General features: G+C 45.9%; 1 protein-coding gene and 2 long non-coding RNA genes across 3 annotated transcripts; 2 read left to right on the top strand and 1 right to left on the bottom strand.

Moving 5' to 3' along the window:
* The first annotated feature begins 541 nt into the window (after positions 1-541).
* On the top strand, positions 542-3,399 carry LOC116199184. The gene is made up of 3 exons (XR_004155486.1): positions 542-927; positions 2,219-2,273; positions 3,356-3,399. It is a non-coding gene; the product is annotated as an uncharacterized LOC116199184 (long non-coding RNA).
* A 2,665-nt stretch (positions 3,400-6,064) lies between these two features.
* Positions 6,065-9,244, top strand: LOC116199198. Its single transcript, XR_004155490.1, has 3 exons — positions 6,065-6,529; positions 7,823-7,877; positions 8,960-9,244. It is a non-coding gene; the product is annotated as an uncharacterized LOC116199198 (long non-coding RNA).
* Positions 9,245-20,525: 11,281 nt separating this feature from the next.
* LOC116200468 (max-binding protein MNT-like) lies at positions 20,526-22,226 on the bottom strand. The gene is made up of 2 exons (XM_031531316.1): positions 21,434-22,226; positions 20,526-21,322 (listed from the first exon to the last, which is right to left on the bottom strand). Exons 1-2 carry the CDS (start codon positions 22,224-22,226, stop codon positions 20,526-20,528), a joined length of 1,590 nt encoding a protein of 529 aa, XP_031387176.1.
* Between the last annotated feature and the right edge of the window lie 3,525 nt (positions 22,227-25,751).

The raw sequence follows: 25,751 nt of genomic DNA, 5'->3' as shown, positions 1-25,751 counted from the left end.
CATCACACGGTGTTGGGGGGGGGGGGGGCAGATTGCTCCGTCCTGAATCGAAATTGTATTCGGGTGACGTGAAGTGCCATTCGTTGCTTTCCTGAACTGGAATCAAGTGGACTCCCTATACTGCCCTCCATTCGGTTCGAGGTCGCGATCTGCTGCATGAGTCAGTCGCGTGTTCGTCAAGAAGGAGATGCCCTGTGGGGTTCTTGGCTGCACCTGTGCATGGAGAGAAGGAAACCTACAAAGGATATCAGTTGCGCCTAATTGGTGAGATTGTGTGAGATCGATTATTTTTATGCCAAATAGTACATATGCTCATACACTTTTATATATATATATATATATATAGATTATATATACGTTGCTGAAAAAAAAAAAAGAAGAAGAAAGTGGGGTTGAAAGGGGCCCCACGTAAACCCACCGCCATAGTCCTTTCCTTCTGATGCTTCCAACAATTTCATTTCCTTTAGTTTTTTTTTCCTTCCTTCTGCTGAGCTGAAAAAGATCGGGATCACTCCCTCCCTTTGTCTCTCTCTTTCAATTCTCCTTTGCTTGGCCAGCCTCGCCAATCGCCATGGACGCCAGCAAGCTTCTGTCCGGTTCAACGGTAGTGTTTCGCAGTCACTCCCTCAAGTTCGTTAAGTTGCTAGCTCCAGCTCCGGTTTCTTGACACCTCCTTCTTTGAAGAAGTCGTCCTCGTTCACGGCGACTTCGTCTTTGACCCTGCCCGGGAGAAAACCTCCAGTGCCTGTCGTGCGGCGGAGGTTAGCGCTGAAATGCGGCGCTGTTGCTGGAGGTATAACCGAAATCGATGAGAGCCAGTTCGCTGATACGGTGTTGAAAAGCAACCGGCCTGTGCTGGTGGAGTTCGTGGCCGACTGGTGTGGTCCTTGCCGCTTAATCTCTCCCGCTATTGAGTGGGTGGCTCAGGTCTGACTTCGCTTCTCTCTTCTCTGCTGTGAATTTCTGACTAATGAGGAGAATTTCAAGTAGAAATTCATCACGTCGGAGAGTTTGAAATTGTGGACTGGATTGTAGCTTCCGACTTTGTGATTTGCTAAACGATACTCTGCATCATATCATATTAGATAAATGGATTGGATTAATCGACTGACTCAATTTGTTATTATTATTATCATTGCAATTATGCATGTCGCTTACTCTCCATCTTGCTCATCTCCCGTGATTTTTCTGAGTTTGACTCGACTTGGGTGTAATCAATTATTCTGATTTTCGTGAGCTTTTGATTAGTGCAGAAGTAAAACATACACACATATTTATATGCTCGGTTCGGTTCTATTAGTTGCTTACAACAAACAATTAATGTATAATATGTATGAAGGAGATATCAACGTAGCATTTTGGTGCCAGAAAATATGAAGATGGAGAAGTTAATTAATTCGGGAGTCTTTTCAATTTTAGTTTTGGGGTCTTCCTGCAAAGCAAGTAGGAATTTTCTGGGGAACTTTGATGGTATTGGCAGCTTGTTAGTTCCTTGTTGCTTACGGCCGTTTACTTATTGTTTTCTTTTCTTTAAAAGTGTTGCTTGCTTCTTCTGAATCTTGTTCTCGTGCGCATCCAAACCAATCCCATTCGGTTAAGCTTAATAATGTTAAGATAAAATATATATAATGTCCAAGTTGATATGAATTGAATTATTTATGTGAGTTAGTTAGGTTGAACTGTTCAATTTGTATTAACTAGATATGGTTCGTGATTCAATTATATATATATATATATATATTTGTGTGTGTATATATATTGTTGTTAAGCTATTAAAGTTCTAGTATTACTATTTTAGCTTAGATAGGTTATTATAAATTGTTATGAATAATATTGGGTAGGCGATGCTAGGAGATTACGCTATGTTGTCTCGAGTTTCATGATGTTGGATTTCTTATATAAAGTATTACCTGGCTGTTGCTATTACGGTAATTATATATATTTTTAGTCCTTTATGAATCTATCATTTACCTTGAAATTGATAAGAACAATCATGGTTGTTTAAATGAAGATTATAGAGATTATTTTAAGTAGTTTTTGATATAGATGAGAAATGAAAATGATGAATACGATATATATATATATATATATATACATATATATACATAAATCGAGACTTATTGGAAATAATAGGCTCTAAAGGAGATTGTGGGAGGTGCGGGAGGCCTATAATAGTGCTATGTTAATTATTTTCTAAGTTTATGTTTGCAAATTATAGGAAATCGAGGATTCTGAAGGTTCAATCCAGTGAGCTATCTTTCTGGAAGTTGTCGGTGAGTACTTCATTCCATTGTGAAATGATATATATAGTTATAGTATGTTATATGAATACTCTATTTCCTTGTGAAATTATGTGTTATAATTATATAAATTATTTAAGACGAATATAGTGGTAGTTAGATTAAGGATCGGTCTTGCAATGTTGTGGGAAAGGATATGAGAAATATGGCCTTTTATGTTTCACCTTGATTTGGGATATGCAGTGTGATTGAGTATGTGGCTTGCGTAAGAAAAATATGATGATACTGTGATTCAATTGGAAAATGATTGTGGTTGTGTTTGTGTATGTGTATACGGAACTGTGATAATTTGGGAATAAGGATTTGGTGTGGGCTTATGATGTGTGATGGCATGGCTGCAGTTGACTGTGCTTGTGATTGTTGTTTGACTATAGCCATGGGACCGCTGGACCCGGCGGATTACAAAATGGGCCAGATCGGCCGCTGGACCCAGCGGAATACAAATAGGGCCTGATCGGCCGCTGGACCCGGCGGAATATAAATAAGGGCATGATCGGCCGCTGGACCCGGCGGAATACAAATTGAGGTCAACTCTTACCGCCAGAGGTTAATAGGCGGCCCCCGCTTATGAGATATGGATATTGGGAGTTGAGAATGATATGTGCGAGAAGTGCGGGGTCACGGTACTGTCATAACTCTGTTGCGAGGAAACGCAACCCTATGGCTATATTGATTTGGTTGTGTTGTATATTGGTTGTTTGGTTGGATTGCTGTAAATGTGATGATTATTATGATGGTCTGAATTATTGTATTGAAACCGTTTTGCTTGCTAATTTGATTTAGTTAGGTTATGAGTGCAAAATGATGTTGGTTAATGGTTAATTCTAATAATAGTTTATATGGTTATAAGGGTAATTGATTGTTGATGAATGAACGTAGTAATCATTTATATGTATTGTCTAATATGTCGTGTGGGTGAATATTTGCTTATGCTACTACTGTCTATATGAATATGTGATTGTCTAAAATATATTTATCACTTAATATTATTCATTTTACTTTGGAATTTAGTACTCACTGAGATGCAGCTCACACTCTGCATACATTTTTTTCAGATAAGCTTCCGATTGCGCGGAGGAACCACTTTTTGATATCGGGGATCAGCTTGGAGGACTAGGTAGGAATCTTAGTTATTTAATAGATATCCTTTCTGTATAGAATGGACTTTAGAATGTTACGACCTGAAGATTTTGTTTAGTTGTATCAATGATGTGAGAGCGAAAAAGAAATCTCCGGAAAAGTGTATATACCTATTAGAGTTGATGGATTTGTTATATACTTTGGAAATTTATGAGAAGTAAGTTTTTATGTGATAATGGATTCGATGAAATTTAGGAAAAGTTCTATTGAAAATTCGGGTCGTGACAATTTTGGTATCAGAGCCTAGGTTTGGAGATCCTGTAGACTTCAGTTGAGGCTTGATCCCCGAGAAATTTTTGGATAATTGTGGTGATTTTGATAGGATTTCTTTGAATTCTATGCTTGTTAATTGAGTTGTTTTTGCTTTGGATTTGTTAGCGAATAAGCACGGGCTTATGTCTGCTTGTTGAAATTTACATATACATTTCACAATAGGGAAATTGATACTAAGCAGGTGAACAGTGGGCGTTGTTTGGAAATGATTATTTGGCAGAGGCCATCGTGTTGCTGTGGTGAAGTAGATATATTATATGACTGATTTCCAATTGATAATTGTAGACTATGGCTAGTTGCAAATTAGGTATCCTTGGTCATATTCGGGAATGCATGACCGAATTGTGTATGCACTTATGGCTGGTTTAAGGTTTCAAAGAATTGTTTTTGTTTGTATTTGATTGTATTGAGTTACTAAACTTATAACTTCTATTTCAAACTTACTTTTGTATAGAATTTTCATAATTTAGACTTAAATCCCATATAATATGGATGAGTTGCAAACATTGACTTGTTTGATTCCCGAAGATTTCCTTTGAGATTTTAGAGGCTTTGTGATGAGATATTTCTTAGTTTTGTGTACGTGAATGACTTGAGAAGTTTCTGCTTGGGTTAAAGAATAAGTAGGGGGTCTTACGTATGTTTATTGGAATTTACATAAATAGGAAGCGTAGGTTATGTGGTTTATTTTGACTGTTTGGGAGACTTATTGGAGTAGGAATTTTGGAGAATGACTTAAACAGTAATTTGAGTTTGAAATCAGATTGTTATGGAAGTGTCTGAATGCGTACTCGATGGTAATGAATCAATCGAAGAACCAAATCCAATGGTAGATGGTTAATCTGCTGGAATTTCATTTTTTAGGCTAGGTAAGGGAGGGACTTGTTCATGGACTAATTTAGTGTATTACTAAATTAGAAAACTGAAGAACAAGATCTAAATTGGAGATTCAGAATGAAGGTTAACCAAATTAGAAGCAAATGTGGCCAAGCTTTAATTGTGATTTCCTTGTTTAGTTGTTATGTTAGTTATTTGATTAGTTCCGAACTTAATTGCCGAATTTACTCATGAGAAACTTTAATTACCTTACGGACATATTAGTAGGATTTTTTTAGAGGTTGATATTCATTAATTTCTTTGTGCTTGATTAAAGAATAAGCTTGGGACTTAAGGATATTTTTCGAGATCTATCTACATAATTATTATAATACTATTAAGACCTAAGTAAAGGGAGGCACCTCAGGTTCCCCATAGTTTAAGTTTCTCACGGAATCAGCATTATGATCCGCTATTCTTCGAACTTCAAACGAGTGCTGAATTCAGTTAAGTATTAGGGTCAAGATAAATTTCGGTTATACATATATGGTTTACAGATCAAGTTCAGAGATATTCTTTCAGGAAGTTCCCACGACCTTTGAGCATATATGTCAGATTTCCTTTATTGGAATATTTCCTGGAGTATTAATTGTTCAATGTTGTCTGCCATCCTGTGTTCTCCGATTCCAGCAATGGCGACTCCATATTATTTTCTCCTTTATATCTGCAACCAGTCAGGGTTGATGTTGTCGTGGGCTTGATCATACGAGATTGAGGGAATTGTTGCTCTGCTTATTCAACAGGATCTTACTTGGTTCTTATCATTGATCTTGGGATTTTATTATTGCTTGGGTTAATATTTTAGTCTGGCATCATCGTATGAGTTCAGCAAGGGTTTCTGGTATTCTAAATTTCTGCTATCAGCAATCCACTTTGGCATGGATAATTCTATTGGAAAAGCTATCAGGTTGAGATTGGCCAATTCTACCATCAGCAAGGACATATATAAATCTTTGAGCACCTAAGGCAGATTTGGAATTTATTTCAGTTTATATATCCCAGCGATATGGCAGGAATTCTATAGATCTGATTTTGGATAGAGCCTTCGGTATTCGAATTCAAGAATCTTAGAGTTGCTTTGAGATGGAGATTTGAATATTCTACAAGATTGGAGCTCAGAACATCTAATTAGTATAGTGGCTCAGCGGAAGTTTGGAAAAGTCAGTTCAGAGGTGATATGGGGACCTGAGGATGCCATAACTCCTAATGTTCTAACTTTTCTGGTATCACATAAATAAATTTCGAGGACGAAATTTCTATTAGTGGGGGAGATTGTGAGATCGATTATTTTTATGCCAAATAGTACATATGCTCATACACTTATATATATATATATATAGATTATATATACGTTGCTGAAAAAAAAAAAAAAAGAAGAAAGTGGGGTTGAAAGGGGCCCCACGTGGCCCCATTACCCCTAGGTAAACCCACCGCCATAGTCCTTTCCTTCTGATGCTTCCAACCATTTCATTTCCTTTTGTTTTTTTTTCCTTCCTTCTGCTGAGCTGAAAAAGATCGGGATCACTCCCTCCCTCTGTCTCTCTCTTTCAATTCTCCTTTGCTTGGCGAGCCTCGCCAATCGCCATGGACGCTAGCAAGCTTCTGTCCGGTTCAACGGTAGTGTTTCGCAGTCACTCCCTCAAGTTTGTTAAGTTGCTAGCTCCAGCTCCGGTTTCTTGACACCTCCTTCTTTGAAGACGTCGTCCTCGTTCACAGCGACTTCGTCTTTGACCCTGCCCGGGAGAAAACCTCCAGTGCCTGTCGTGCGGCGGAGGTTAGCGCTGAAATGCGGCGCTGTTGCTGGAGGTATAACCGAAATCGATGAGAGCCAGTTCGCTGATACGGTGTTGAAAAGCAACCGGCCTGTGCTGGTGGAGTTCGTGGCCGACTAGTGTGGTCCTTGCCGCTTAATCTCTCCCGCTATTGAGTGGGTGGCTCAGGTCTGACTTCGCTTCTCTCTTCTCTGCTGTGAATTTCTGACTAATGAGGAGAATTTCAAGTAGAAATTCATCACGCCGGAGAGTTTGAAATTGTGGACTGGATTGTAGCTTCCGACTTTGTGATTTGCTAAACGATACTCTGCATCATATCATATTAGATAAATGGATTGGATTAATCGACTGACTCAATTTTGTTATTATTATTATCATTGCAATTATGCATGTCGCTTACTCTCCATCTTGCTCATCTCCCGTGATTTTTCTGAGTTTGACTCGACTTGGGTGTAATCAATTATACTGATTTTCGTGAGCTTTTGATTAGTGCAGAAGTAAAACATACACACATATTTATATGCTCGGTTCGGTTCTATTAGTTGCTTACAACAAACAATTAATGTATAATATGTATGAAGGAGATATCAACGTAGCATTTTGGTGCCAGAAAATATGAAGATGGAGAAGTTAATTAATTCGGGAGTCTTTTCAATTTTAGTTTTGGGGTCTTCCTGCAAAGCAAGTAGGAATTTTCTGGGGAACTTTGATGGTATTGGCAGCTTGTTAGTTCCTTGTTGCTTACGGCCGTTCACTTATTGTTTTTTTTTTCTTTAAAAGTGTTGCTTGCTTCTTCTGAATCTTGTTCTCGTGCGCATCCAAACCAATCCCATTCGGTTAAGCTTAATAATGTTAAGATAAAATATATATAATGTCCAAGTTGATATGAATTGAATTATTTATGTGAGTTAGTTAGGTTGAACTGTTCAATTTGTATTAACTAGATATGGTTAGTGATTCAATTATATATATATATATATATATTTGTGTGTGTATATATATTGTTGTTAAGCTATTAAAGTTCTAGTATTACTATTTTAGCTTAGATAGGTTATTATAAATTGTTATGAATAATATTGGGTAGGCGATGCTAGGAGATTACGCTATGTTGTCTCGAGTTTCATGATGTTGAATTTCTTATATAAAGTATTACCTGGCTGTTGCTATTACGGTAATTATATATATTTTTAGTCCTTTATGAATCTATCATTTACCTTGAAATTGATAAGAACAATCATGGTTGTTTAAATGAAGATTATAGAGATTATTTTAAGTAGTTTTTGATATAGATGAGAAATGAAAATGATGAATACGATATATATATATATATATATATACATATATATACATAAATCGAGACTTATTGGAAATAATAGGCTCTAAAGGAGATTGTGGGAGGTGCGGGAGGCCTATAATAGTGCTATGTTAATTATTTTCTAAGTTTATGTTTGCAAATTATAGGAAATCGAGGATTCTGAAGGTTCAATCCAGTGAGCTATCTTTCTGGAAGTTGTCGGTGAGTACTTCATTCCATTGTGAAATGATATATATAGTTATAGTATGTTATATGAATACTCTATTTCCTTGTGAAATTATGTGTTATAATTATATAAATTATTTAAGACGAATATAGTGGTAGTTAGATTAAGGATCGGTCTTGCAATGTTGTGGGAAAGGATATGAGAAATATGGCCTTTTATGTTTCACCTTGATTTGGGATATGCAGTGTGATTGAGTATGTGGCTTGCGTAAGAAAAATATGATGATACTGTGATTCAATTGGAAAATGATTGTGGTTGTGTTTGTGTATGTGTATACGGAACTGTGATAATTTGGGAATAAGGATTTGGTGTGGGCTTATGATGTGTGATGGCATGGCTGCAGTTGACTGTGCTTGTGATTGTTGTTTGACTATAGCCATGGGACCGCTGGACCCGGCGGATTACAAAATGGGCCAGATCGGCCGCTGGACCCAGCGGAATACAAATAGGGCCTGATCGGCCGCTGGACCCGGCGGAATATAAATAAGGGCATGATCGGCCGCTGGACCCGGCGGAATACAAATTGAGGTCAACTCTTACCGCCAGAGGTTAATAGGCGGCCCCCGCTTATGAGATATGGATATTGGGAGTTGAGAATGATATGTGCGAGAAGTGCTGGGTCACGGTACCGTCATAACTCTGTTGCGAGGAAACGCAACCCTATGGCTATATTGATTTGGTTGTGTTGTATATTGGTTGTTTGGTTGGATTGCTGTAAATGTGATGATTATTATGATGGTCTGAATTATTGTATTGAAACCGTTTTGCTTGCTAATTTGATTTAGTTAGGTTATGAGTGCAAAATGATGTTGGTTAATGGTTAATTCTAATAATAGTTTATATGGTTATAAGGGTAATTGATTGTTGATGAATGAACGTAGTAATCATTTATATGTATTGTCTAATATGTCGTGTGGGTGAATATTTGCTTATGCTACTACTGTCTATATGAATATTTGATTGTCTAAAATATATTTATCACTTAATATTATTCATTTTGCTTTGGAATTTAGTGCTCACTGAGATGCAGCTCACACTCTGCATACATTTTTTTCAGATAAGCTTCCGATTGCGCGGAGGAACCACTTTTTGATATCGGGGATTAGCTTGGAGGACTAGGTAGGAACCTTAGTTATTTAATAGATATCCTTTCTGTATAGAATGGACTTTAGAATGTTACGACCTGAAGATTTTGTTTAGTTGTATCAATGATGTGAGAGCGAAAAAGAAATCTCCGGAAAAGTGTATATACCTATTAGAGTTGATGGATTGGTTATATACTTTGGAAATTTATGAGAAGTAAGTTTTTATGTGATAATGGATTCGATGAAATTTAGGAAAAGTTCTATCGAAAATTTGGGTCGTGACAGATTGGGATGTATAGGAAGAATCTATGTAAAGATGTGTCGGGGACTCGCTATCGGTGGCCGTTTGGAGGGTGGCCGCGTCCTTTTGAGGGAATGGCCTTTCATGAAGCGGGATGACCCGCGGAATATGTGCATAAGGGTAAAGGGAGAGATTTTGTGGGATCCTCCAAATCAAGGATATGTTGATTCGATCCCGTTTTGAGGCGAGTCTCGAGCCCAGAGAGTCGAAGAGAGTTTGCTTGCGTTGAAGATTGCCGAACCACTACTCGTTGTAGCTTCACGGAGGAATGTTGCCTTTCTTTCGTGGTCCAGCCGATATTGTCCCCTAACTTTTGCCTAGGCCGCGAGATGCGTGATAACCTAGCGAGGTATTTGTGCAAACCCGAATTTAATCTCGTCGGGGCACGCATGCACAAAGCCTATGCAACGCGGCTTGGGAGTATCCACCTTCCCGGGGACGCGCGACGGACGCACGTGAGAAAGAGTCGCCACTTACTGTTTACGACCCGTAGGTCGAGGGCCGTTGAGTCGCCCGGGTCTAGGGGTACGGCGTACACCTAAATACTAAGGCAATGGTCATATGGAACCGAAAATTCCGGATTCGGGGGTTCTATTACGTGTGGGCCTATATCCCACACGCCCTTTCGGTAGTCTAGTTTGCTAGGCTTGCCGTTTTGTTTATTTACCGCGTGATTTAGGGTTGCACTTGACTTACCCGTTTTGACACCGTAAAGTCGATGAATTGATCAAGTTGGGCCAAGAACCCAAAAGATGAGTAGGCTCGTGCGTCGAGGAATCGGTTCACTATCCTAATGTTTACAGTTTGTCAAACCACAGCGGTCGACTCCCTGCGTGAACCGAAACCGCGAGTATTCGGGCTTACTCGTCTCTAGGCATTAATAGACCAACTTGACCGGTTCAACACTCGGACCTCTCACTTGCCGATTGGGGATCCTTACAAATGAATGAGTAGATGTACAAATAAGATCCTCACAATGTACACTCGAATAATTACAGAATACAACTGAATAAAGTAAATGGATCCCAATCGGTTTGCATTGGGCCAATATTTCGCTCCGGCTCACCGTGTGTTTTGAATGACCGATAAACAAATTAAGGCAACGCTGGCTCAAAGAGCCGGGGGTCGGGTCCAATCGAACCGACAGTTTGCAGGAGAACCGATTAGTTCCCACTGTAACCGTTGGACCGATCGAGCTCCCGGGTGATATCTAAACACGTTTCACACATCCAATCCAAATTGCCTTCCACATAGGCCATATTTGGAGTGTGATGGTGACTCGAGGCTAGATCCCATTCCGCACTCGGGTTGCATGCGCTTAGTGAGTTAGGAGGCGTTGAATCTCGTGTTCGGTGATTTGGGGTGTTGGACTCCGTGCAACACGTAACCCATGGGCTCGGACCCGAACCACCACAAATTAGCAAACGCAAATGGAAAACAGAAGAAAACTGATAAAACTGATGAAAAACAAACTATAACTGACAAATATAGGTAAATACAGACAAGTTGTATATTAAGTCGAATGTACGTGATTTAATCAGTTATTAACTGGGGTTGATTAGCAAACAATCTCCCTACCCTAGACAAACAAATGAATGTGCTAGAATGCAGTTCTAGGTCAACTATGTGTGTGAGTTTGTTTTAAGGCTTTATTCTGTATAGTGACAGTGCGGTTTCACTGAATATGCCAAACTCATGTTTTGACTCTAGCTTTGGAACCTAGAGTTCTGCCTAGCCATTATCTAATGTTTGATTAGGTCAAATGAATGATTAATCCGGTATTTTGTGTTTTGCAATAGAAATAACAATGCTAACCACCGAATCTACGGTAGGAAGATAGAAACACCGAAAGTGAACGGAATGGGTTGTACGAATGAAACTCGCACCCGAACGGGTTGCCCTTTCTTGCCCATAGATCGAGGTGTTTCCAACTCCCTAACGCCTAGGGTATCGGTGAATCACGGAATGACAGTTATGCCCTTGGATAATAAAATTGTGATGTTCGTATGTAAATTGAAGATCGCGTCACACGAAGGGGTCTAAAAAGGACTCGTGCGCCTCGACTCGAGCAGCCTCAAATTGGGCCCGGACCCGAGTCATAGCACGCGAGTACTCGCTAGACACCGATCCTATTCGTGTTATGTGTCTCGGTATTTTGAAATTGTGATCTTTCAAGGAAAAGAGCATTCCCGCCGTTCCGTGAACCATCGATGCGTTTACGAATTAATAATCAATTTGTCCAATTATTTAGTCCAAGTGATTCAATTAATCGAATAACACGTCCCGTTTCCCCCTTTGTGAGATTCTTCGGTGATTATCATTCCACATTGCGGTTATGGTTTTGATGGGCGATAGGTGGATTTAATGGGTGGTTATCCGGAATCGACATGCCTAGCAAATAATAAACGTGTAGATGATGATTAAAAGGAAGCGTAATTACGAACAATTCCAAGGATCAACTTCGGAACGATGAAGAGGCCAACCGTAACTCCGAAAGAGGTCATGGAGGAGTCGGCCACCCTCCAAGGGTAGTTGGCCGAATGCTCTTTGACCCGATTTGGGTTTCGGTGGGTCTCTCACGTCATTCCTAATCGTCCCTTGCATACGTCATATAATATGCACGTGATAATAGCACACATTTCATTAAATCGACGTCAACACGACCCCGATTTGCACAAATAAACATGTGAAGCACTCAAAAACATTATATTCATGGAATCAACAAGCGATATTAGCTCGTTCCACGATAAACTTGGAAATAATTTGTGGGAATCACGCGGCATCAAGGAAAGGAGAGCTCGAAGGCTTTGCGTATGCCAAGGAGCCTCACGGCCCCTATTGCAAGGAGATGGCCGTGGGTTCCTTGATATGGTCGAACCCTCCAAGGGCTCTCCCTCCTAGATTCCGAGCCGTTCCCTTCGTTCAATCACGTTTTAGCCACGGTTAGAGACCTCCCGAACGTAGAGGTGGCCTAATCCGGAAGGATGAGGCGATTATGGACCCAAGAGAGCCGAGGAGGCTCACGGCCCTCCATCTAGGAGGCTCGGCCGAGAGGCTCCATGGCTCTCTCGAGTCTATATCCGTCTCATTCCCCTAGATTCGGACCACTTTACGTATGCATGCATATTTATGCAACCATATGGATGTAGAGAAAAAATGGAAGTACGTACGATGCATGAGAGTGCATGGGAGGTCCGGATCTAAAGAAAAAATGACGTCTTTCATGCATTTCGGTTCTCTAAATCACATTATCATTTCACACAAACAAATATTGAGGATCCTAGCTTCTCTAAGTCGTAAAGAGATGTTACCTAGCCTCGATGCACGAGGAAAAGAGTCGGGGAAGCGGCCTTGAGAGTCGCAAGACTCAGCTTGAGTGCTACGGGTTGAGGGACCCGAGAGGTGGCAGCTGCGGCAGTTAGGGGAAAACGGGTCGGCACACTAGCTCCGGTCACGACACGGTGCAAGATTAGACTCGTTGGACTCCTAAGGGGCGGATCTAGACGTTCATGGGTAATCCCGAACGTGCCAAGCCCTAGACAAGCTAGAAACAGTGAGAGAAAGTTCGGTAAAAACGTAAAGGACCCGATAAAGAGGAAACGGGCGAAACGGTGGTTGTGCACGGTGGATCGGCCCTCGGACCGTGACCACCTCTTCACGGGGGAGGTTGAGGGTTGTGAGGAACCCTTTGAACGTGATGGCACGACTCGGCGAAGTCGTGGGAGGAAATGGCACGCGTTGAGACACGGTTGCACCCGGCTAACGTCCTTGGGACCCGACTCCTCGTATGGCCAAAATGCGATGATGGAGGCTTCAAATGGAAAAGCTAAGCCCGGAAATGGACTTAGGGGGTGGGAAATATGTAGGCTAGGGAGTTTGGTGATTTTTGGTTTAAGTCGGGTCGGGTGGTTACCGGAATACTGGACGGTTTTCCGGTGACTTTGGTCGGTTTCGGCCTTGGCAAGGGCTGGACGGAAATGAGGGAGAGGGCTGGAGCTTGAGAGGTTTTTGGAGAGAGATTGGCTTGAGAGAGAATGAAGTTGAAGAAGTGATTAAGTCTAATGATGCTAGGGAACTTATAGGAGGCTCTAATGGTTCGGTTAAGTGAAGTTAATTGCGGTTTTGAGGCTAATGGGGGGCTGCCGAAATTTTGATGGAGATTAGGGAGGGGTTTGTGTCATGTTGAGTGTGGGGAAAGGAAGGGAAAGTTGATGGGAGGTGATGGGGAAGTGATAGGAAGTGATGGGTGTAAGAGGGATTTGAATTTTGTGGTGGAGGGAGGCTTTGGAGCTTGGGGCCTCCGGCCATGGAAGGATCTAGCCGAGACTTGGGCGGCCTAGCCGTGGCTTGGGATCTAGCCGAGATCTTGGGTTTGAGCCGCGGCTTGGTGGCTTGGCTTGGCTGAGCTGTGGGTCCCATTCGACTAAGAGAAAAGCCGGGAAAAGCTTAAGACTTGATTGAACGTACGTCCGATCTCCGATGTCCAATTAATTAATATATTTGGAATGCTTGAATGAAGAGAATTTGAATGAGCCTAATATCGCCATATGTCGTATGAACAAACGTTCGGGTGACTCGACGCCTTGAGAGTCGGTTTCGTCCCGTTTGGGCGTTCAGAGTGGAATTAACCGTCTCTGTTCTCCGATTGCTCCTTTGTGCGTTGTAGTGCTTGTCTCGGTGAGCTTTTTGTCTTACGCGGGATCGTTGGCTCGCCGTCCCTGACCGAAGGCCGTCAGCCGGGGGAGACCTAGGGACTTGGGACCGGGGCTTTCTCAGTGTTTCCCGAGTGTCTCGAGGTGTTCGGGGATCGCTGTGATCTCTGTTCTCCATGAATGTGCCCCGGAGATTCGCCGGGAGGCGTTTGCGACCACTGAAATGTCCCTTGAGAAACCCTGTAGAGTTCCGAAAGGTCATCTGAAGCTTGTTCCATGACCCCGATGGTCCCTGGGTGCTTGTAGGCCTGTTTCGGGGTGCCGTTTACTCATCAATGGATCGGGCCTCGGAAGCCCTGTTAGAAAAGGCGTCCGTGAGAGATCGGGGGTGTTCCGGCTTAAGTAGGATGCCTTCGGAACGCGCCCGGACGTGTTGTTGGTCACTTTGGCACTGAGAGGGACTTTTAGAGTCCCATATTGGGCACCTTTCGGTGTTTCAGTGATTCAGTGATGAATAGTGCCGTAGTGCCAACTCCTGTTGCTTCGGGACTCGTCGTCTGCTTACTCTTCCGATCACCCTCTCGTGCTCTCCTAGTGGACCCTGCTTTCTCTTGTCATTCATGACCCCGTGCCCGCATGCTCGCCTCCGATTGTCGGGTGATGAATAGTAACCCGAGCTTTGGTAGGGGATTCTCGTGTAGGAAGCCGGTGGGCCAAAATGGAGTGCTGACAGTATTTTATTTGATTTTTTTTCTCACATGAATGCTCACCTTTTGCTACGATCACCCGTGTTTGGGTGAGATCGCACCCCTCGGCTCCTCTGACTTTTGCCTAGGCCGCCATTTGAGGGTTTTCGACCTAACGAGGAAATGATTTATGCTCTCCTTTTGCCACGACTCCCCTTTGCCGGATTTTAAGTCGTGCCACTCGTTCCCTAACTTTTGCCTAGGCCGCCTCAGGGAGGTTTTCGACCTAGCGGAAAAATTATTATTCTTTTCTCTCAGGAAGGTCGCGCGGTGAAGAAAACGACGGGAGTCTGTATACACATGGATGAATGAAGAAGATGTTATAAAAGAAACGGACACGAGGTCCGACAATTGAGATACAACATGGGTGGTCATGGATAATATTTCTTGATAGCATCAGCGTTGATCGGGAGCGCATTTTCAGTCCCGTCCATGTCGCTCAAAATGACGACTCCCCCGGAGAAGGTCTCCTTGACAACAAAGGGTCTATCATATTTGTATGAGAACTTTCCCCGGGAGTCTGGAGTGATGTGTAGGACCTTCCTCAAGACGAGGTCACCCGGGCTGAATTTGCAGTGACGGACTCTTGCGTTGAATGCCCACGCCATTCTTTGCTGGTAGCATTGTCCATGGCATAACGCTTTCAGTCTCTTCATCAATGAAGTTTAACTGTTCGTAACGCTGTTTTGCCCATTCTGCTTCTTCAGGTTCGGCTTTGGCAAGGATCCTCATGGAAGGGATTTCAACCTCAATTGGGAGGACTGCTTCCATGCCGTAAACCAAGGAGTATGGAGTTGCCCCCGTGGAGGTCCGGATTGATGTTCGGTATGCCAAGAGAGCGTAAGGGAGCATTTCGTGCCAGTCCTTGTAGTTCACTGTCATTTTCTCAATGATCTTCTTGATGTTCTTGTTCGCAGCCTCCACCGCACCGTTCATTTGTGGACGGTATGGGGTGGAATTGCGGTGCTGGATCTTGAATTGGGCACAGAGCTCGTCGATGACTTTGTTGTTCAAGTTCTTGGCGTTATCCGTGATGATCGTCGCCGGGACCCCATACCGGGCAATAACGTCGCGTCTGAGAAAACGGGCCACGGCTTTTGCGGTGACCGACGCGAGGGTGATAGCCTCGATCCATTTGGTGAAGTAATCAATTGCCACCAAGATGAACATATGTCCGTTGGACGCTTTGGGGTTGATCGGGCCAATCACATCCATCCCCTACATTGAAAAAGGCCACAGTGCCGTCATGGGGCGTAGCTCATTGGGCGGCGCTTTGATCTGATCGGCGTAAACCTAACATCGGTGGCAATGTCTGACGTGCTTCACACAATCAATCTCCATGGTGGACCAATAGTATCCTAAGCGCATAATCTTCTTAGCGAGCATGAGACCATTCATATGGGGTCCACAATTTCCCCCGTGCATTTCCTCCATGAGGCGTCGTGATTCTTGTTCATCGATGCACCGGAGGAGCGTGGAGTCAAAAGAACAGCGGTAAAGTATCTCGCCGCTCAAAAAGTAGTGTATCGCGAGGCGTCTGAGCGTCTTTCGATCGCGGCGATCGGTGAATGGAGGGTATTGGCCGGTTCGTAAGAAGTTCTTAATGTCTTCGTACCACGGCTTTGCCTCGAACGCTTCGATAGCGTTGCAGTGTGCCGGTCCTTTGGTTATCTCAATCTCGAGAGGCTCGATAAGGTTTTCCTTTGTGATGCTCACCATGGAAGCGAGGGTCGCGAGCACATCTGCGAACTGATTATTCATGCGTGGGGTGTAGGTGAACGAGATGTCTTCGAAGTTCTCCGTTAACCTCTCGAGGTACTCGTGGTATGGCACTAACTTCGCATCTTTTGTCTTCCACTGCCCTAATGTTTGGAAGATTGTGAGCATAGAGTCGCCGAATACTTCTAGCTCTTTTACCTTGAAGTCGATTGCCGCTTGTAGGCCGAGGATGCATGCCTCGTATTTGGCCACGTTATTGGTGCACGGGAAGTCGATCTTTGCCGTCACCGGGTAATAGCGTCCGTTCGGGGATATTAGCACTACGCCGATGCCAGACCCCGTGGAGTTGACGGCACCGTCAAAATACATATTCCATTCCGACTTTTCCTCCTCATTATCTACTTGAAGAATCGCCTCATCCGGGAAGTCGGAGTTGATCGGCATACTGTCCTCAATTGGGAATTCTGCCAAATGATCTGCGATCGCCTGCCCTTTAACCGAGGTACGGGACACGTACTTAATGTCGTATTCCGTTAACTGACAACGCCACTTGGCGATGTTTCGCATGGAGGATGGGCTATCAAGTAAATACTTCAGGGGATCCGTCTTTGACAGCAAGCGAATCGTGTGATAAAGAGTGTATTGTCGGAGTCTCTGCATGACCCATACCAATGCAGAACACATTTTCTCGATTTCCGGATAATTGGACTCTTCGTCGGTGAACTTTTTGCTCAGATAGTAGATCACGTGCTCCGTGTGTGTGGATTCCTCCTCCTGCCCTAACATGCACCCCAATGATTGTCGGCGTACCGTTAGGTAAACTACGAGGGGGCTGCCTGGTGTAGGCGGAACCAATACAGGCGGTTGAACTAGATATCCCTTGATGGTGTCGAAGGCTTTCTGACATTCTTCATTCCATTCAATTGCTGCGTTCTTGCGGAGCAAGCGAAAGAGTGGTCGGCATTTGTCTGTCGGGTTTGCAATGAATAGTGCGATGTAGTTCAATCGCCCTAAGAAGCCTCGCACTTCACGGACCGACGATGGCGGAGGGAGCTCTCTGATGGCTTTGACTTTATCCGGATCAACTTCGATGCCGCGTTCACTGACCACAAACCGTAATAACTTCCCCGACCTGACTCCGAATGTGCACTTCGTCGGATTGAGCCTAAGCTTATACTTTTTTAGGCAATCGAAAAGGCGCTCTAGGTTGACAAGATGATCTTCCCCTTCTCTTGACTTGGCGATCATGTTGTCGACGTAGACCTCTATTTCCTTGTGCATCATGTCGTGGAACAACGTGACCATGGCCCTCTGATAGGTTGCCCCGGCGTTCTTGAGGCCGAAAGGCATGACTCGGTAACAGAAGGTTCCCCACATCGTCATGAATGTCGTCTTGATTTTGTCTTCCTCGGCCATTCGGATTTGGTTGTATCCGGAAAAGCCGTCCATGAAAGAAAATTGGGCGTGGCGCGCCGTGTTGTCGACCAAAACGTCAATGTGAGGTAATGGAAAGTTGTCTTTGGGACTGGCTTTGTTGAGGTCTCGGTAGTTGACACAAACTCGGACCCTTCCGTCTTTCTTCTCTACCGGTACAATATTTGCCACCCATTCGGAATAGTTACAGAGTTCGAGGAAGCCCGCGTTGATCTGCTTGACAACCTCCTCTTTGATGCGGAGAAGGAGGCTCGCTCGTTGCTGTCGCAAATGCTGTCGCTTGGGTGGGAACTTTTCTGTGTCAAGTGGGAGGAAGTGCTTGACTATCGATGGATCTAGACTCGGCATGTCGGCGTAGGACCAGGCGAAAACTTCTTGGTACCTTTGTCAGGAAATCGACCATTCGGGCTCGTTGCGTTGGGTCGAGGCCCGTACCAATCTTTAAGGTACGAGGCTCATCTTTGGTGCCCATATTAATCTCTTCCGTTGGCTCGAGTGAGGTGAGCTGGCGATCCTCGAGGCGGCGCAAACTCTCTTCTATCTCGGACACTTGACTGTCTTCGTCGAGCCCTTCCCCAAAGTATATGGGTCCGGGCTCTCCGAGACACTCCTCGGACGGGTTCGAATCGATGTGTTGATGATTTGGATTCGACTGGAGCCTGGAAAATTGAAAGGATTGTTTTTTTAGAAAATTTAGAACGATGTGAACGAGAGAGTAGGGAAAGAATATAAAACACGCAGGAATTCAAAAGAATGCATGTGGGGATTTCATTGATAGTATGAATCGTGAAACCATAACAGAGATCCCTCTTCCGTCGTGCGGCCTATGGTTACGCCAACACGCGGGAAACATCTTCTACATAGATAAATCTTACACATCGGCGATCACAGCCGAATAGCGCGGGACTAAGGTCCAGTTGTTAAGCTCCTCATTTTCCTGCGCCGGGCAAATGTGAACCTCTAAAGGAATCTCCTCGGTGATGGCATACAGGGTTGGCAAAGCGTCAGGCGTGTCATCGAAGTCCGAGGAAGGGCCGTCAAGGGTGTTCCCGATGATGAGTGGAGGTCTGGGGAAGAAGTGAGACAGCGGGGGAACTTGCATGCCCCTGTTGAGCCTCCAATAGTGCATGGTGAGGCGGTGGAGATGGTTGCCCCTGCGGGCTTCAATGATTTCATGGCAGGAGGGGCGAAAGCCGAGTCCCCTCCTATGCTTATACTCTTCAACTTCAATGGGCCGGTTGATCCCTTGCCCGCGCGCCCCAAGGCCGGTGCCGGGGATGTAGTTGTGGCGCAAGAGAACTTTCCCTATCATGCAGTCGGCGCGGGATGGTCCGACCTCTCCGTAATCTCGGATGGCGGAGATGGTCTCGAAGGAGTGGAAGGGCAGATTTTCGTCGTTTCCGACGCTGATGTAAGGGACCGCCGTTTCTTTATAGATGGCGTAGTCTTCCTCCCCTTTGACCGTGATAATCCTCTCTTCGACGATGAATTTCAGCTTCTGATGTAGAGAGGAGGGAATGGCACCGGCCGAGTGGATCCAAGGCCTTCCGAGTAGTAGGCTGAAGGCGTTCGGGATGTCCAGCACTTGGAATGTGACGCTAAAAGAGCATGGGCCGACATCTATGAGGAGGTCGATTTCCCAGTTCACCTCCCTCCGCGAGCTGTCGAAGGCTCGGACCGCTGTCTTGCTCGGGCGGACGCGATTGAGATCTACGTTCATCTGCTTCAAAGTAGTCACCGGGCATACGTTGAGCGCGGAGTCGTTATCGATCATGACTCGACCAACGATATGGTTGTTGCATTTGCAGACAATGTGCAATGCCCGGGAATGTGCGCATCCTTCAGAGGGGAGCTCGTCGTCCGAAAAAGAGATCGTATTGGAGAAGATCGAGTTGATGGTTTCCTCTATCCGATCCGGAGATGTCCCCTTGGGAACTTGTGAGGCTGTTAGGACCCGCAAGAGGGCTTCCCTATGTGGTTCCGAGCTGAGGAGGAGGGCGAGCAATGATATATGGGCCGGAGATTTGGCCATCTGTTCCACTACCTTATACTCACTTGCCTTGATGATTTTCATGAAGGCTTCAGCTTCTTCTTCGGTTACCTCCTTGGGCGGAGTAAGCGGGACTCCGAGTATCACTTCGGTTTCTGCGGTGGGTGCCTTCCCTTTGTTTGTGGTTGTGGGATTCTCATATACCCGTCCTGAGCGTGTTATGCCCATGACGCCGAATTGTTGCTCGAGGCTTCCGACACCTCCCTCATAGGTCCAGGGGACCTTGTCGTCCGAGTATGGTTCTCGGGCGGGAACATCTATGACAAACGGGGTAAGCGGTGCGTCAATCCCAGTGAACCCAACTGCAGCTTCTACGGGGATGTACTCAATCACGAAGGGAGAGGGGCAGCCTTGCTCGCTTTCGCCCTCCCCTGATGTGCATATGGTGATCATGTTGATGGAGGGCCCCCGAGCCGGTCCATGGTCGGGGAGGGGAGGGGATTAGCTTGTACATTCAGAGATCTTACAGCATTGAATACGAGCTCTTTCGCATCAATCATCTCCTAGATCCTCTCCCTTAACCTCCAACAAGTGTCTAGGGTGTGCCCTGGTGCCCCCCGATGGTACTCGCACTGCTTGCTTTGATCTTGGATGGTTGGATCGAAGTTCGGACTGGGCGCTATTGTCCCGATCTTGTCACGGATTTGCCCGTAAATGTGGGAAGGTGGGACCGGCAAGGACGGGTATTGCCTGCGTGGTCACGGTTGTGCTACACCGCTCTGTTGACCTTGCGGGGGCGGGACTCGTTGGGTTGGCTGAGAAACCCTCGGAGCCGGGGGTTGGTATTGAGGGGCTTGGGGTGGAGTAGGGGCATAGGGTGGACGACGAGCGACGGTACCGTAGGTGGGGGTAGAGGTGGTAGTGCAGAGTAGTAGATCGTTGGGTAGGGGGTTGAGGCCGATATTGCGGAGCATACGTGGGGACCACGGGGGGTGTAGACGTGACGTTCACCGAGTACTGTTGGGGCGTCGGATGTGCTGGATTGACAGCGTTAACTGTTACCTCCTTCCCCTTTCTTCCGCTAGAAGAAGTCGACATTGCGGAGGCCTTCCTCGAGGGTTCCTCTCCTTTATTGGTGGGGCCTTCCATCCTGCCAAGCTTAATGCCCAAGTCAAGCTTCTTCCCGGCCTCGATGAGATCGAAGAATGAAGAGGTGTGGGCCAACAAGTGCGAATAGTACACTTCTCTCAGGATGGAATGGAATAACTGGATCTGTTGTACTTCGCTGATTTGAGGGATGTGCTTTGCCGCTTGGGCACGCCACTTGGTAGCATATTCCTCGAATCTTTGGCCGTGCGCCTTCTCCTTCATGCTCAATTCCAAGAGGGTCGGAGGCGTTTCCGCACAGTACTGGTATTGGTTGATGAATTTCCGAGAAAGGTCTGCCCACGTCGGAATGTCCTCGGCCTTTAAGGACATGAACCAATCGAGAGCTGATCCCTACAGACTGTCTTGAAATGAGTGGACGACAAATTCTTCGTATTCCCAATACTGTAACATCTTCCCTCGGTAATGGCGGAGGTGGTGTCGTGGATCTGTCGTACCTTCATAGGTCTTGAACTCCGGGAACTTGAATTTCGAGGGTAGCAGCATGCCCGGGAAGAGACTGCAGTCACCATAGCTTGCGTCAGGTCGAGCCTCATTTGCCTGCAGGGCTCGCATAGTCTCTTCCATTCTCTTTAGTCTGCGCTCTTGTTCGGCGTCAACCTCAGGAAGGAAGTGCGTCGGTGAGGCGAACTGGGCAGCGTGAGTCGGCGTGCCTGGTTCGAGGAAAGTAGTGTTTATGGGCGGCGGTGCTTGGTAGGGGAAGTTGATGTGAGGCTGTAGAGGCGGGTAGGAAGGAAGATCTGTGGCTTGAGGGTGAGTTGGAGCAGGTGCGCTTGGCACCGGAAAAATCGTCGGCGGAGGGACGGTAGAGGCTGCAGCTGGGGTCGGCATGGAAACAGGTAGCGGTGCGGATAGGACTTGATCCGTAGTGAGGAACGCCGCCGGTGGAAGAGGGACGGCTACGGGGGCCAGTGGTGGTTGATAAAGAATGGTAAATGGGTGAGCCGCGGCCGTGTGCGTCGTTGGTGGTGCGGGAACATTAGTGTTTTCCAGAACTTGAGTTGGCGGAATCCAAGATATCGGGTCGGCCGTGGGTCCTTGTCCCGAAGGTGGTGTGGAGCTTGAGGATGCACTGTTCGGTCCTCTGAGTAGGGCGAACAACTCCGCCATGTTGGTGGTCATGCTCGCAGCTAATTGGTTGACTATGCCCTCGAGTACTGCGATGCGAGCATGGTCGTCGGAGGTGGACGACGTCAGTGAGACTCGTTGGAGGGGCACCCCTGAAGACATCGGGGGCGGGAGATGCGTCGAAGGGGCGCCTGAATACGCCGGAAGTACGCCTGCGGGAGTCGGAGGTGGTGGAGCATACGTCGGGGGCGGCTGAGAATGTGCCGGGGCCGGTGGATTGACTTCCCTCGGAGATATCGACGCGATACTCTTCAGCCATCCTGACACGTTGACGAGTTGGGTATCGATGTGACGCCAGTTGCGATCACCTAGATTCCAAGAATATGTAAGGACAACGTCGACATTTTGAAATGATAAGTACGGAATAAATAAAGGGACAAGATGTATGAGATGCATGAGTTTTCAAAATGCTAATGTCATTACATTGGTTCGACCCGAGTTCCATAGTTTTACAAAATACAATACGCGAAAGAAATGGAACATAAACGTAAGCCGACATCCCTTTGCGCTCGGTGGCCGGTCGAGAGCGGCGTAGGTCCGAACGAGGGCAAAACAGGCACATTGCACTAATCCTAGGGATGGGAGATCTCGCACGCCCTTGCACCCACTCGGTCCAATGTCGCGCTCAGGCGGGCCATCTCCCTGTCTAAGTGTGCGACTCGAGCACGTGCTCGAGTTAACTCTGTCTGAAGCTCCTTGTAGTCCGCGACCTCCGCACGAGAGTCAACGAGTTCGCAACGGAGTCTGTCTCGTTCCTCCCCGATAGACTGTAGCTCTGCACGCATAGCCGCTTGGGTGGAGCTTTCGGCTTCGGGGGCGACGGTAGGTGTAGCTCGAGGAATCGGGGTGGTCTGGGACCGTTGCGGCGAAGTAAAGACGCTGTATGGTGCTAGCGTCCCATTGACGGTGAATCTCTCGGATCTGCAGGAATCTTGTGGGGGCCGTGGACGTGGAGTCGGCCCATTGAATGCGGTAGGGCAGGCGGTCCGCCTCGGTGGGAATGTCCTGTAGGCCGCCGAGTTGTTTGATTACCCAACCGGGGAATATGAGAGTGCTCCCCAAGTGGCTGAGGAGAGGGACTCCCACTATTCCCGGACACCCTGTGATCATGGGGCCGCCGGGGTTCTAACGAGCGACCCATAGGAATCGCGCGGGTGTCAACTCGCGCCAAAAGTGCCTCCATTCCGAGAAATTGTGCTCGGGAGGTGGAAAGACCGGCACTAGATGCTCAATCAGCGACCGCTCGTCCGCGATGTAGGAGAAAGGATGTGATGAGCAAAAGGGGCGAACATGCGCGAGGAGCCAAATTTTTAGAAGGTGCGGGGATCCTCTCATCCTGCCGCGCCGAACCTCTCTAACATAGTCGAGAGACCGAACGGTCTCGGCTAACAAAGCCTCCACATAACTATGGCCTCCCACCGCTTGGAGGACGACCTGGGCTATAGCCCCGTCAATGCGGTTCGGCACGTATAGGAACAGGAGGGTGCCGAAGATCAGTGAGCATAACCACGTCTCCGATGATGTCCTGAACGAAGGCGCGATCCACTGGGCGGAATGTCCTCCAAGTGCGCAGGATTTCTTGCCTAGGTGGTGCAATTGCTTCGAGCCTGAGGCTGGGAGCCGAGCGGTCCATCCTTACCTAAATGGAGGAGATGTCGACTTAACATCTTAGGAATCAAACCAATGCAATGTCCTAAGTCGTTTTTTTTTTGAAAATAATGCATGCAGTGCAGAAAGATAAACTATAACCGTGTACTTTACAGTGTACATCACTCTTTCTCATAGAAAACAACAAAATGCTCGTCCTAAAAAAGAAACTATGGGCTGACTCAACGACTTGACTTTGAGGTCGGTTGGCGGCATGGAGGCAAAGATTGGTCCAGCATGACGGTCCCTGTGTATGCATGGTTTTCGGTGCTACAGGGATAACCGCTAACTAGGGATGGGGGCTCCCGATACAAGGGTGTGAATTACTTGAAATCGAGCGAGGATCTTTGGGGGCCAATTCGGTGGCATAGCCGAATTGATCTGTTCCCTTACTCGGAACCTCTGACTAAACTAGCTTCCTATCTTTGGTGTCCGTGGGATTTCGGACAAGGTACCTAAAAGCCCGCTAAGATGATGCGATGCAAATGCGTAAAGTAAATGCAAGAAATAAATGTCCCTTAAAATAAATGTACGGAAAGCAATAAATAAACATGCAAGCAAGCAGACGGAATTGAGCCCGAACCCTCTAGATGTCCCCAGCGGAGTCGCCAAGCTGTGCGCACCCGAATTTTAATATCGTCGGGGCACGCATGCGCGGAGACCTACGCAACGCGGCTTGGGAGTATCCACCTTCCCAGGGGCGCGCGATGGACACGCGTGAGAAAGAGTCGCCACTTACTGTTTCACCTTTCCGTGAACCATCGATGCGTTTACGAATTAATAATCAATTTATCCAATTATTTAGTCCAAGTGATTTAATTAGCCGAATGATACGTCCCGTTTCTCCCATTTGTGAAATTATTCGGTGGTAGTGATTTCATGTAGTTATTACAGTTTTGATGAAAGATTACCCAAAACTAATGTATCTATCATTTAATTGTCACTTGGTTAACGGTAAAAAAATGTAAAATGCGGATACAATCAATTCCAAGGAACGACACCGATCGTGTCTTGCATGCATAATATATTTAAACACAAGGACAATATCTATTTCAAATAAACAAAAGAGAATCGACACTGTCAAGATCTCTAAACGCAATCAAACACATGAACAAGCACATATAACGCGTAATATAAGGAAATCAATAAAAAATGGCGTCGATTCATACAATGGAAAAGCGTGAAATGCGGGAACTGACCTATTTCGGAGCCAAAGAGGCCACCTTGGACCCGTGTGGTCCAAGGGAGCTCTCGGCTACACCCCTCAAGGGTAGCCGTGAGTTCGCATGGCTCACGTGGGCTAAGGCGGGCTCTTCGACTCCGATCTAAGTCTTTTCCCGTCATGCCGGTACATCTCATGCAATAAACTACGATAAAAGCACGGGAACCAACAAGCTTCGAGGGAGAGGAGGTCGATTAAGCCTCGAAAGGACCAAGAGAGCCCACGGGTCCCCTCTCAGGACTTAGGCCGTGGGTTCCCATGGTCCAACCATGGCTTAAACGCCTCTTCTACCCCGATTCTAGTCCTTTCCCATCATGCAATCACATTTCTACCACGATTAGAGACACCACAACCGTGGGAATGGCTAAATCCCGAAGGATGAGGCGGTCATGGACCCTAGAGAGTCAAGGGGGCTCACGGCTACCCTCATGAGGTTCGGCCGAGAGGCTCCATGACTCTCTTGAGTCCATATCGGTCTCATCCTCTTAGATTCGGGCCATTTCCGATTATGCATGCATATTTGTACGGCATATGGACGTAACAAAGAAAATGAAACGTATAACGATGCATGGGTTGCATGGGAAACCCGGATCTAGAAGAAAAATATCAACTTTCATGCATTCGGGTTCTTTAAATCACATTAACACTTCATAGCAACAAACATCGAAGATCCTAGCTTCTCTAAGTCGTAGAGGGATGTTACCTAGCCTCGATGCACGAGGGAAAGAGTCGGGGAAGTGGCCTTGAGAGTCGCAAGA

Source organism: Punica granatum, chromosome 3 (genome assembly GCF_007655135.1).
Source record: "Punica granatum isolate Tunisia-2019 chromosome 3, ASM765513v2, whole genome shotgun sequence".
Classification (NCBI taxonomy): domain Eukaryota; kingdom Viridiplantae; phylum Streptophyta; class Magnoliopsida; order Myrtales; family Lythraceae; genus Punica; species Punica granatum.
Note: the sequence above shows the minus strand (reverse complement) of the source record. Positions and strands in the feature narration are given on the sequence as shown.

Excerpts from the sequence above, each read along its gene's own strand:
- LOC116200468 (XM_031531316.1), bottom strand. The coding sequence starts at position 22,226 with ATGTCTTCAGGGGTGCCCCTCCAACGAGTCTCACTGACGTCGTCCACC. Across the intron at positions 21,323-21,433 it reads GGAGTTCAAGACCTATGAAG|CTCTCGATTGGTTCATGTCC; the intron begins GTACGACAGATC and ends TGTAGGGATCAG.